We start from the raw sequence: 14,570 nt of genomic DNA, 5'->3' as shown, positions 1-14,570 counted from the left end.
ATATAATCATTGAAAGCAGTTCCTCTACCATAATGTACTGTTCCATACGCACAGTCTCAGAAATTTCTTCTAAAAATTGAGGCCTACGATTCATACTAGTAGACTTTCCTTGCCCAGGAATCGCATTTTTCCCTGTGCTCTTCTGCTTTTAATGTCCTTGCTCCCACCATCATGGACTATTTTGCCGCCTAGGTAACGCAGTTCCGTAACTTCACCTACTTCGTGATCCCCAATTTTGATGTTAAGTTTCTCTCTCATCTTATTTCTGGTACTTCTAATAATTTACGTATCTCTTCGGTTCACTTTCAATCCACATTATGCACGTATCAAACTGTTCATTGCATACAACAGATCCTGCAACTCTTCTTACCTTTCACTAAAGATGGCAATGTGATTACATTTTCACGCAATTTGTGTACATAGATAGTGAGAAATCAGTAACCAGAACAACCACCTCTGGCCGTAATAACGACCTTGATACGCCTGGCCATTGAGTCAAACAGAGCTTGGATGGCGTGTACAGGTACAGCTGCCCATGCAGCTTCAACACGATACCACAGTTCATCGAGAGTAGTGACTGGGGTATTGTGACGAGCGAGTTGCTCGGCCACCTTTGACCAGACGTTTTCAATTGATGAGAGACCTGGAGAATGTGCTGGCCAGGGCAGCAGTCGAACATTTGCTGTATTCAGAAAGGCCCGTACAGGACCTGCAACATGCGATCGTGCATTATCCTGCTGAAATGTAGGGTTTCGCAGGGATCGAATGAAGGGCAGAGCCACGGGTCATAACACATCTGAAATGTAAGTGCGAACAAGAGGTGACCGAGACGTGTAACCAATGGCACCCCATAACATCACGCCGGGTGATAAGCCAGTATGGTGATGACGAGTACTTCCCACGCCCGGGTTCCCGGGTTCGATTGCCGGCGGCGTCAGGGATTTTCTCTGCCTCGTGATGGCTGGGTGTTGTGTGCTGTCCTTAGGTTAGTTAGGTTTAAGTAGTTCTAAGTCCTAGGGGACTTATGACCACAGCAGTTGAGTCCCATAGTGCTCAGAGCCATTTGAACCATTTTGTGATGACGAGTACACACTTACAATGTGCGTTAACCGCGATGTCGCTAAACACGGCTGAGACCATCATGATGCTGTAAACAGAACCTGGATTCATCCGAAACAATGACGTTTTGCCATTCGTGCAGCCAGGTTCCTCATTGAGTACACCATCGCCGGTGCTCCTGTCTATGATGCAGCGTCAAGGGTAACAGCAGACATGGTCTCCGGGCTGATAGCCCATGTTGCTGGAAACGTCGTCTATCTGTTCGTGCAGATGGTTGTTGTCTTGCAAACGTCTCCATCTATTGACTCAGGGATCGAGACGTGGCTGCACGATCCGTTACAGCCATGCGGATAAGATGCCTGTCATCTCGACTGCTAGTGATACGAGGCCGCTGGCGTTCCGTATTACCCTCCTGAAGCCACCGATTCCATATTCTGCTAACAGTCATTGGATCTCAATCAACGTGAGCAGCAATGTTGCGATACGATAAACTGCAATCGCGGTAGGCTACAATCCCACCTCTATCAAAGTCGGAAACTTGATGGTACGCATTTCTCCTCCTTACACGAAGCATCACAACAACGTTTCACCAGGCAACGCCGGTCAACTGCTGTTTGTGTATGAGAAATCGTTTGGAAACTTTCCCCATGGCAGCACGTTGTAGGTGTCGCCACCGGCGTCAACCTTGTGTGAATGCTCTGAAAAGCTAATCATTTGCATATCACTGCATGTTCTTCCTTTCGGTTAAATTTCGCGTCTGTAGCACGTCAACTTCGTGGTGTACCAATTTTGATGGCCAGTAGTGTAAATTGCACAATAGGATCTAAATAACACATCCCTGTCTCACACCCTTTTTAATCCAAGCAATTAGTTCCTGGTCTTCCAGTCTTGTAAATATTGAATACTACCTGTCTTTCCTTATAGTTTACAGATATTTTCCCTGGAATTTCGAAAACCTTGCACCATTTTACGTTTTTTTCGAAGCCGACAGAACCTATGAACGTGTCTTGATTTTTCTTCAGTGTTGCTTCCATTATTAAGCAAAATGTTAGAATTGGCTCCCTGGCACCTTTACCTTTCCTAAAGCCAAACTGATCATCATCCAACGGACCCACAATTTTCCTCTCCATTCTTCTGTATACTACTCTTGTCAGAAATTGTGGATACGTGAGCTGTTAAGCTGACTATGCGATAATTCTAACACTTGTCGACTCTTGCTGTTTTCGAACCTGAGTGGACAATCTTTTACCGAATGTCGGATGGCATATCGCCAGACTCTTACATTCAACATACCAATATGAATCGTCGTTTTGTTGCCACTTCCTCCATCGTTTTTGGAAATTCTGACGGAATGTTGTCCACCTGTTCTACCTTTTTCTAGCTCAAGTCTTCCAAAACTCTTATAAATTCTGATTCTAATAATGGATCTCCTATTTCTTCCGCGTCAACTCCTTTTCCTTCTTCCATAACGTCTTCAGACAAGTCCTGCCTCTCACAGAGACCTGTAATGTACTCTTTCCACCTATCTGCTCTCTCCTTTGCAGTAACGGTGGAATCCTATTGATTCTTAATGTTACCGTCCTTGCTTTTAATTTCACCAAAGACATGCAGCTATTTTGCGGTAGCTTTCCCGAACTTAATGTTTATTTCATTCCTAACTGACTTGTATTTCCATGTTCCTGAATTTCCCCGAACATTTTCGTACTTTCTTCTTTCGTAGATCAACTGAAGTACAGGGTGTATAAAAAAGAATCGTCCGATTTGGCACGTCCGTATTTCTGAAACTAATAAATATATACAATGATTTTTGTTTTTTGATGAACGGGAAACTAAAAAAAAATTTTTCATACCTTTTCATAGAATTTCAATGTGCCCCCTTGAGATCCACGTCATATGTCAACTAGGTATTCAATTTTTTCCCACACTGCAGCGAGAATTTCTTGAGTTACAGCTTCCACAGCTGCTGTTATGCGATGTCTCAGTTCATTCATTGTTGTTGGTAATGGACGCACATAAAGAGAGCCTTTTGTAAGCCCCCGCAAGAAATAATCACATACAGTCAGGTCCGGTGACCTTTGAGGCCAGTAATGTAAGTCTGAATCATTTGGTCTACGAGGTGCATTCAAGTTCTAAGGCCTCTGATTTTTTTTCTCCGGACTGGAAAGAGATAGAAACATGCACATTGTTTTAAAATGAGACCGCGTTCATTGTCAATACGTCCGAGAGATGGCAGCATCGTATGGCAGATGGAATTTTACCGCCAGCGGCGAGAATGAGAACTGTTTTAAATACTTAAAATGGCGACGTTTTCCTTACTTGAACAGCGTGCAATCATTCGTTTTCTGAATTTGCGTGGTGTGAAACCAATTGAAATTCATCGACAGTTGAAGGAGATATGTGGTGATGGAGTTATGGATGTGTCGAAAGTGCGTTCGTGGGTGCGATAGTTTAATGAAGGTAGAACATCGTGTGACAACAAACTGAAACAACCTCGGGCTCGCACAAGCCGGTCTGACGACATGATCGAGAAAGTGGAGAGAATTGTTTTGGGGGATCGCCGAATGACTGTTGAACAGATCGCCTCCAGAGTTGACATTTCTGTGGGTTCTGTGCACACAATCCTGCATGACGACCTGAAAAATACGAAAAGTGTCATCCAGGTGGGTGCCACGAATGCTGACGGACGACCACATGGCTGCCCGTGTGGCATGTTTCCAAGCAATGTTGACGCGCAACGACAGCATGAATGGGACTTTCTTTTCGTCGGTTGTGTCAATGGATGAGACGTGGATGCCATTTTTCAATCCAGAAACAAAGCGCCAGTCAGCTCAATGGAAGCACACAGATTCACCACCACCAAGAAAAGTCAGGTAACCTCCAGTGCTGAAAAAATTATGGTGTCCATGTTCTGGGACAGACAGGGCGTAATCCTTACCCATTGCGTTCCAAAGGGCATTACGTTAACAGGTTCATCCTACGAAGATGTTTTGAAGAACAAATTCCTTCCTGTACTGCAACAAAAACGTCCGGGAAGGGCTGTGCGTGTGCTGTTTCACCAAGACAACGCACCCGCACATCGAGCTAACGTTACGCAACAGTTTCTTCGTGATAACAACTTTGATGTGATTCCTCATGCTCCCTACTCACCTGACCTGGCTCCTACTGACTTTCGGCTTTTTCCAACAATGAAAGACACTCTACGTGGCCGCACATTCACCAGCCGTGCTGCTATTGCCTCAGCGATTTTCCAGTGGTCAAAGCAGACTCCTAAAGAAGACTTCGCCGCTGCCATGGAATCATGGCGTCAGCGTTGTGAAAAATGTGTACGTCTGCAGGGCGATTACGTCGAGAAGTAACGCCAGTTTCATCGATTCCGGGTGAGTAGTTAATCAGAAAAAAAATTGAAGGCCTTAGAACATGAATGCACCTCGTAGTGCAACCAATTCATCGTTCAGTAAATCCTTCGATTTAAAACTTCTCGCACTTCCAGATGCCAGTATGGCGGTGCCCCATCCTTTTGGTAAATGAAGTCGTTCGAATCAGTCTCCAATTGTGTGAAAAGAATGTTCTCAAGCATATCGAGATATGTACTTCCTGTAACAGTATTCTCGGCAAAGAAAAATGGACCATACACCTTTACCTGTGAAACTGCACGAAACACATTAAATGTTGGAGGGTCCTTCTCATGTTGTACAACTTCAAGTGGTTTTGCCGTAACCCATATTCTCACATTATGACGGTTCCCTTTTCCATTGAAATGGAATGTTGCCTCGTTACTAAACACGAAGCGTGGAAGAATGCTGTCATCCTCTATCTTTCCGAGAACGAAATTACAGAACTCCACACGTTGTTGTTTGTCACCTTCGCAAAGAGCTTCCAGTTCCTGAATTTTCTGTGGTTTCATGTGAAAACATCGACTCAACTCACGCCAGACGGACATCGGCGGCCTGTTGAGCTGTCCAGCTGCACGGCGAACGGGTTTCTGCAGACTCCTTGTGAAACTATGGCGGATGCGTTCGACATCTGTGTCAGACACTCGCAGACGGCCCGGCGATATACACTACAGGCCATTAAAATTTCTACACCACGAAGACCACGTGCTACAGAGGCTAAATTTAATCGACAGAAAGAAGATGCTGTGATATCCAAATGATTAGCTTTTCGGAGTATTCACACAAGGTTGGCGCCGGTGGCGACACCTACAACGTGCTGACATGAGGAAAGTTTCCAACCGATTTCTCATACACAAACAGCAGTTGACCGGCGTTGACTGGTGAAATGTTGTTGTGATGCCTCGAGCAAAAAGGAGAAATGCGTACCATCACGTTTCCGACTTGGATAAAGATCGGATTATAGCCTATCGCGGTTGCGGTTTATCGTATCGCGACATTGCTGCTCGCGTTGGTCGAGATATGGAATCGGTGGGTTCAGGAGGGTAATACGCAAAACCGTACTGGATCCCAACGGCCACGAATCACTAGCAGTCGAGATGACAGGCATCTTATCCGCATGGCTATAACGGATCGTGCAGCCACGTCTCCATCCCTGGGTCAACAGATGTGGACGTTTGCAAGACAACAACCATATGCACAGTTCGACGACGTTTGCAGCAGCAGGGACTATCAGCTTGGAGACCGTGGCTGTGGTTACCCTTGACGCTGCATCACAGACAGGAGCGCCTGCGATGGTGTACTCAACGACGAACCTGGGTGCACGATTCGCAAAACGTCATTGTTTCGGATGAATCCAGGTTCTGTTTACAGCATCATGATGGTCGCAATCGTGTTTGGCGACATCGCGGTGAACGCACATTGGAAGCGTGTACTCGTTATCGCCGTACTGGCGTATCACCCGGCGTGATGGTATGGGGTGCCATTGGTTACACGTCTCGGTCACCTCTTGTTCGCACTGACGGCTCTTTGAACAGTGGTCGTTACATTTCAGATGTGTTACGACCCGTGACTCTACCCTCCATTCGATCCCTGCGAAACCCTACATTTCAGCAGGATAATGCACGATCGCATGTTGCAGGTCCTGTACGGGCCTTTCTGGATACAGAAAATGTTCGACTGCTGCCCTGGCCAGCACATTCTCCAGATCTCTCACCAACTGAAAACGTCTGGTCAATAGTGGCCGAGCAACTGGCTCGTCACAATACGCCAGTCACTACTCTTGATGAACTGTGGTGTCGTGTTGAAGCTGCATGGGCAGCTGTACCTGTACGCTCCATCCAAGCTCTGTTTGACTCAATGCCCAAGCGTATAAAGGCCGTTATTACGGCCAGAGGTAGTTGTTCTGGGTACTTATTTGTCAGGATCTATGCACCCAAATTGCGTGAAAATGTAATCACATGTCAGTTCTAGTACAATATATTTGTTCAACGCATACCCGTTTTCTATCTGCATTTTTTCTTGGTGTAGCAATTTTAATGACCAGTAGTGTACCTTTACCCAGACAAACTAATTCTCCGAATTGTTCATGCCATCGTCTAATGCTCTGTGCTGTAGGAAAATGCACACCATACCTAGTACGAAAGTCACACTGAACAGTTATTACTGACCCGCACTGCGCAAAACGTGGAACACGAAACGCTTTACATATTTCTTGAGACAGTCACTGTCAAAAAATAGTCAAAATGCCTCCAAATGTCTTCTGTTGTCCCGACACCATTTTTACTACAACTGAAGTTGCCGTACATTGCTGCTACCAGCGGGAATGATGTAAAACTCGGGAGTTTCCTCTTTCCAACACTACGTTGTTCACGCACATACCTCAAATACATATTAGTTATGATTTTTTAAAGATAGGATAGTTCTTTTTGTTACATCCTGTATTTCATCTGTTACCCATTGCTTCTTCGCACTTACCATAGTTGCACCTGTGTTGTCATTTTCAATGTCTGTGATTACTCTTTTTAGAGATTTTCATTCCAACTCAACTGAAATGCCTGCTGAACTACTCATTGTGGCAATGGTTATAGCCTCATAGAACATTAAGTGTATCTCTTCAGTCCTTAGCCGTTTTTCCGTATCCCACTTCATTGCGCATTGATTCTTCTTTTGGAAATTTGTGGTAAGGTCTTATGGGACCAAACCGCTGAGGTCATCGGTCCCTAAGCTTACGAACTACTTAATCTAACTTAAACTAACTTACGATAAGGACAACACACACACCCATGCCCGAGGGAAGGGGATTCGGACTTCTGAAGGGTTGGGGGGGGGGGGGCGGACCGTGACAAGACGCCCATAGACCGCGCGGCTTCCCCGCGCGGGGCGATTGTTCTTGACTAGTCTATTAAATTTCAGCTTACTCAAAATCATTACTAAATTGTGAGCTGTTTCTATATCTACCCCTGGGTACGCCTTACAATCGCACATCTGATTTCGGGATCTCTACCTAACCACGATAGAATCTTCCCCTATCTCCCAGCCTTTACCACACGCTCATTTCATTTTCGAGTGATCGACCTCTTCTTGTGATTCTTCAACAGAGTATTCCAACTGATATACTCCCTTGCATAGTCTGGAGATAACACCACAATACAAATGGATGCGTTTACAGTACTACCGTCACCAGGGAGGAGGGACAGCTGATGACTGGCTTTGCACTGTGTTCATCAATGAGCTGCTGTTCTGTTCCACTCCGGATGACCTTATTCGGCGAACATGGTGGCGTCCTCCGTAGAGTTCCCATTTCTCCAGTGTTTTGGAGAGGCACGCTTTTGGGAGCCACTGAGTATGGCTTCATATCGTTAGTGGTAGTGATTGAGGGAATTCTGACGCCAGAGGCTCTGGACATCGTACATCCTCTTATGTTCCCATATGCAGTTGTGCGCCACCTAGCCTCAGCAGGAGATAAAAATATTTTGTTACGCTTCCCAACCGAATAAATGCGTGCATGTAGACCAGAGAGGGTGAAACATGCTGCCAATTTCGTTTCAAATTTGACTCGATTTTATAGTCACTGAACAAACATCATATACCCTTTGAGCATGTGAAGTTTCATTTCGTTTCCTCCTTCCTTTTGAATACTTTTTTACTGTTTGTCAATTCGAATCTCTTATCGTAAAGCTGTAATTTTGAGTCAGTCTTCTTCTTATATTATCTGAAAATAATAATTGAGAGATTGAACTGGTTACGTTGTGAAATGTTCTAGTGACTGTATCAGTAACAGAATAAAAAGAAAGAGATCAATCCTCTCCTTTTTAATTACCAACGACATTACAAAACTTCTCTTCCTGTCAGCGTTAATAAGAAGAACGATTACGATATCCGTTCTTGGATTACCACTCTTCCAGATCATCAGACATTTAATGTCTACTTCTGAAGAAGGTTTTGTTTTTGAGTCTTCTATTCATTGCGATGTTCAGCTTTATGGATCCACGTAGATTCTTCGCTGTCCAGTAATGCCATCTATCCTCCTTCCATTAGGACGTTTGAGTGCGATTAAAATTTCGTCTGTTTTACCTTACAGTCTGGCGTCCCTTCGCTAGGTGCATCTGTCTATTAGCAAAGGAAAGGCACATATGCTGTTCTAGACTCCTGGACTACGTACGCTCGCTGTATGGCGGGGAACTAGTTGATTGGTTTTCTCAAACTCTCAATTAAAGTGAACCGTATGCACAACGGACAGTGCCTGCCGAATGTTGGGTTCTGAATTTGCTAGATTGCATTACAGCTTTCATATTTTTCGATTACATAAGGTATTCACCCGGTACGATTAATTTGGAAGTAGCGCTGCGAGAACCTAGGAATTAACAAAGTCCAGAGGAGCGCTTGGTAGGACTAAGTCGTAACGCTGACACAATTTCGGAAGCTGTTTGGAACTCACGAAATCTGAGAGACGGTTGGAAACCAACCTAGATGTCAGAGACGAATTGGAGATCTTTTGGGCAGCGATACTGTTAGACAACGTTATACATTGCTGAGGTAGAACGTTAGCAACTACCTAAAAAGTTATTCTCCATTTAATAATGTTCACAAGAGTTTACAAGTGCTTTTCCCCTTCGTGAATTCGATTTATAGTCAGGGGTCTCGTATTAGATCGTGGAAATGATGCATAGCTGGAGTTGGAAGGATGAAATTAACATGTGTTTGTTTCCTTGGAAGCTTTATGTATTTTTGTGTGACTCTTAACCTACATAGTTGTGAACTGATACCCTTTTCTGGAGCAAATTTCTGTGCAGATTGCAGGAGATCAACAGGTACAGTGCGTTGTATTTTAGCAGTGTACAGTTTCCAATCCAAGTTACCGAGCCTTGAAATTTATGTTGCTACAGAGCTCATTTTACTGGTGGAGGAGTTGGTACAAATTGAAATCTTTTTACTGATCAAAGCGATGATGACCACCTGTATTAAGCTCAGTTTACGGTGGCAACAATGGCCAGAATCGAACCGGATGTGTCGATGGAAATTTTTTAATTAGTAACTGTAATGCGTCACTTAATCTGTGACAGTCATTGGGCGTTGTTACGAGCACGTGAATTTTGGCAGCGTTCGAGTGTGAAACTTTGAGAAAAACAACGGCGTCACAAAGAAAAAGCCCAAAAAAAGATCTCCTGCTGGTCAAAAGCCTTCTCTGAACTTAGTATTGGATTGTTTTCATTTGTAATTGCCCATGTTCATGTTGTCATCTATCCACCTTTTACTAGGCCATCAACTCTCTTGGAATCTAGAAAACACTGTTGATCTTTCATGTTTTCTGGTGTCATCTGCCCACCTTTGATTAGAACGTTTACTCTGTCCTATATCCTCGAATTTAGAAAACAACTGCCTTTCTCTGCCTACCATGCCACTAGATGACGATGTTCCATTCATGACCATATCATTTTCGTAGCAATGATAATGCAGTTTACCACTCAGTTTTGCTCCATGACTCATTTATTTGACTTCAAGGACATCTATGGAAGCGCTAAACAGTTGTGAAATGATTCTGCCTTTTTTTTTTTCACCCGTACATGTTTCGTGATACTTCACCATTATCAACATATATCCTATTACATGAAAAATTTAGGCCCATGGAATAATACGATAACATTGATTATTCTCACTAAGAACATAAAATAAGAGAAGGGGAACCATATTTTGTGCAACGTACGACAGCAACATATCTCTTTTATGGAAGCAAATTCCTTTCTTTTTTTCAGGATTCCAATACAATACTTTACTCCCCAATCTTTTGGCTACAACACCCTATTTTTCCACACAATCTCCATTCAATGCGATGGACTTGCGCAACCATACTGTGGTTGCCTGTATGCTTGCATAGCACCATTCTCCTAATCGACGGTGGAGCCAACGCCTTGCTACATCAATAAACTCCTCATCAGCCTCGTATCGCGCAAGCAGTTCCGCTGAGATGGTCCTTCGTTCCTCTTTATGATCTTCAGTTATGGGGCTAAGAGTCCAACGGACACACACCTTTAAGTATCCCAACTTGCGGACAAGTGAGTCAGCATCACCAACAGAGACGTCAAGTGAAGCAACGTGATGTTTCATCGTGTTCTGTAGATCACCTCGAATGAGAGTGTCCTCACATTCCAACATTGCAGCGGTCACAGTTATTTACGGACGTTCGGCATGCAAGAGATCGAAAAGGTTTGTGCGATCTCATTGCAGTGAAGACAGACCCCTCGTCCAACGACTCAGCTTGCTTTTGCTCACTGCCAGGTCTCCGTAGACATTCTACAAGCGCCTATGAATACCTGCGATGTTCTGTTTTTCCATCAAAAGAAACCCAATGAGAGCGCTCTGCTTAGAGCGCACCTTCATTACGGACGCCATTCTGGAGGCTATGTACAGTGCCGCCAACCATCGGAGCTTCATGAAACTACAGGCGCTGAAGTGCGAATGTTCCACAATGTCCCAGAACAAAATCCGCATGTTTTCAATCGAAACTATCCGAGAAAACAAATTTGTTGCACTACGTATCGAACGTAACTCGTACTAATACTGGGCATAAAACAGGAACTTCACTGAGTTTCATGAAGTACTGAGAAGTTCAGTTTACAGGATATGTGTACATAATAACCGTTAACATTAATGAACACATCATTTTATTGATACTTATGCAACTACACTTGAAAATATCTTTTAGAATGAGTTGTCCAGGAGAGAGGATTTTGAATTAGATTTAAAACTTGCGTCGCCACCTGTCAGACATTTTAAGTTGTTGGACAAATGATCAAAAAGTTTTATTGCTGCGTAGTGAACTCCTCTCTGAGCCACTGACAGCTTTAACAGTGATAAATGAGATTCATTTTCGCCTGAAGTGTTATAGGTATGTACATCACTGTTCTTCTGAAATTATGAGGAATTATTTGTCATGAATTTCATTAGGCGAAATATGTATTGCGGCATCACATGACATCTGTGAGTGAATGCCACATATTATTCTTACTGCTCGCCTTTGTGCAGTCAATACTTTCTTTCTGTTTGATAAGTTACCAAAAAAAGTATTCTGTACGAGATTATTGTGTGGAAATGTACAAAACATGTCGGAAGTTACATACGTTTGTTTCGAAGATTAGCAGTCATATGACGAGTAAATGTAAATGAACTTAACTGTTTGAGAAGCTCAGTAATATGCTTCTTCCAGCTCAAATTTTCATCAATATGTACTCTCAAAAATTTGGAGCATTCTACCATAGCTACTGACTCCTGCTCATGTGCTGCATCAACTGGTGTGATTCTCTTTATTACACAGAACTGAACGTAGTGTGTTGTTTTCATAATTTAGGCAGAATCCAATTTGAGACAACCATGTAATAATACTTTGGGAAATATCATTTACTAACTCTTTTGTTGCTTTCTCTCTAATGGGATTATAAGACTACTATCATCTGCAAAAATTACCAGTTTCGCTTGTTGAATGTTAAATGGAAGGTCACATACATAATTAATAGCAGTGGACCCAAAATTGAATCTTGTGGAACTCCCATTGTGATTTTTTTTTTTACCCCAGTCACTAAAGTTTTCTACTTTTATGTCACTGTATTAATTATTGAGCACAATTATTTGTATTCTGTTTGTCGAGTATGATTCAAATCATCTGTTTGTAAAGACATCAGTTTCGTAAAACGTGAGTTTTTCTAAGAGAGCATCAAGATCTGTACGCTCGAAGGCCTTGGAGACATAATAAAAAATACCAACTGGTGATATAGTATTATTTAAGGCTTGCACTATCTGATGAGTGAATGTACTGCTTAAATAGAATTACCAGCTAAGCATACTTTCTGGAATCCAAACTTTGGTGTACTACTTAAATTGTTCCCACTTAAGTGAGCAACTATTCTCGAAAACATTATTTTTTTCTAACAACTTGAAGAAAGAAGTCAGTAAAGTAATAGGATGATAACTGTTTAAGTCTGTCTTCTCATTTTTCTTCTGAAGTGGTTTAATAATTGCAGATTTTAACCTGCCTGGAAAAATTCCCTGTGCCATTCATGCACTGCTCTCATCACTAAGGACATTGCTTACTAAGTTGGACAAACTTTTGTAAATTTTGTTTGAAATTCCTCCTGCCTCACAAAAGCTTTCGTTTTCAGAAATTTTACGATTATATTAATTTTAGTGGAGGATGATGATGCTACTTCTAGTTGCTTAAAGTTTTGTTGCATGACCATTCTAATATATTCTCTTGCATCTTCAACTGAACCATTCAATACTATATTTGGTACTATGTTTCGAAAGTGTTTGTTAAAAGTACTTGCAGCTTATGAATCATCAGTTATGACATTGCCATTTAGTTTAAGTATTATGGAATTTTGTGCGCTGACTGACTGTCCTGTCTCTCTCTTTTGACGATTATCCATGGCTTAAACGTCTTTCTTTAATTGATCACTTAGATAATTTAGCAATTGGGTGCACATTAATTGTTTCGGCCTAAGCACTGTGCATAAAAATGCTATCTGTCAATGTCCCACTATTGTGCTGCAAACGAGTGGAAAATTGACTACTGAAATTATATTAGAACACTCAAATAGTAATTCTACTTAATTTTTCCTGTCAGTATCTTTTAAGAAATTTACATTGAAACCACCACAAACTAGTAACCGTTTCTTCCTGTCTGACAGGTAGCTCAGTAATGCATCTACATTTCTCATACAGAGGTGAAAGTTTTCTATAGGGGATCTGTAGACAGTTGCAATTATTAGAGAAGTATTCTGCACTAACAAGTCACAAGCACATGCTTCTAGGTTCTGATCAACACAAAAACTTTGTGTTTCATTATTTTTCACTTTGTGACCAACTTTTACATGTGTTGCAATTCCTCCTTTCGCAGTGTTAGCACGTCTGTAATCCCTGACATTTAACTTACCTCTCCGTGTGGTTACATGGTGTTCAGAGGCACAGGACAGCTATCCCTTCAGAAATTTCCGCATTTTCTAGGCATACAATAAGTTAGTCTGTCTTGTTTGTCAACTCCCTAACATACTGATGAAAGAAATTGATTTTATTTTCCTGGAAGCTGCTACATAATTTATGGTCTTGTAGTGCTCTAATTTCTTTGGCCACATTAGATATTTTTTTAAATAGAACAGAAACTGAATCATGTGCTGCAGCCCTCTTTGTGTTACAGGCTGGAATTCCTGCGCTGGGATTCATGCCGATAAACAACACTCCACTACTTCCGCACGGAATAGACGAGTACATTGCAGCGGCCTCCCTGCTGCGTGGCATCGACATCTTCCAGGGTGTGCTCCAGGAGGTCGCCAACGTCCTGTAGAGGTCTCCAGGGGCCGACACTTACCCGCTTAGCTGGGCGCCGCTCGTGGTTGAAACCACCAACCCTTCCGTACCCATATTCGATTAAGACATTATGGGCAACATTCACACTATACACAGCATTTAATTTCACAAAGTAACAGCCAAAAACTTTAGGACTTCTTCGAAGTCCCCAAGCACAGACATCACATTTCACAGAAGAGCTTTTGTAAGGTTCGCCTATGACAAACCACAAATAAACGTTGGAATACACAGTATATAACTGAAGACACACCACTGGTGTGGAAAATAGAAAGTGTTCAGAGAACAAAAATACCTTGTTCTTTTACTGGGGTGAAATAAATCAAGTTTATGTGTATTATGTGGTTGAGTTTCTATGCTCCTTTAAGCTATTTTTCAGAAGAAGTGCAGATGACTTCTGATATATACTGAAAAAAATCGCAACACCAGAAACGAGTTGTGCAGCAATCGAAAGTTGGTATTCATGACTCGATATCTGAAAGATGATATCTGTTCAAATTTCAAGCCAATCGCACAAGACACTAAGAGGATGGAAATCAGGTTTACTTTAAATACATGCTGCAATGGTCATTACTTTTGAAACAGGACGTGGTGAATTGATGTTAGTCAAGAATGCCTTTATGGGAACAAGGATTAGTTGGTTGGTTGTTGGAGTTAAAGGGACGTAACATCGAGGACATCAGTTCCTTCATTTTATGTGTATCGAACCACAAATAAACTTCAGAAGGAGGATACAAAAAGCAAAACCTGAGAAAGCAAGTGCTG

At 42.4% G+C, this 14,570-nt stretch overlaps 1 protein-coding gene across 1 annotated transcript in view; it reads left to right on the top strand.

Moving 5' to 3' along the window:
- Window positions 1-13,785, top strand: part of LOC124803377 (aminoacylase-1-like) — a 103,211-nt gene extending 89,426 nt beyond the window's left edge. Inside the window, exon 7 of the mRNA XM_047264563.1 lies at window positions 13,596-13,785. Coding sequence (XP_047120519.1) covers window positions 13,596-13,785 — 190 coding nt within the window. The remainder of the gene's footprint in view (window positions 1-13,595) is intronic.
- The last annotated feature ends 785 nt before the right edge of the window (window positions 13,786-14,570 follow it).

Source organism: Schistocerca piceifrons, chromosome 6, assembly GCF_021461385.2.
Source record: "Schistocerca piceifrons isolate TAMUIC-IGC-003096 chromosome 6, iqSchPice1.1, whole genome shotgun sequence".
In the NCBI taxonomy this organism is placed as follows: Eukaryota; Metazoa; Arthropoda; class Insecta; order Orthoptera; family Acrididae; genus Schistocerca; species Schistocerca piceifrons.
Note: the sequence above shows the minus strand (reverse complement) of the source record. Positions and strands in the feature narration are given on the sequence as shown.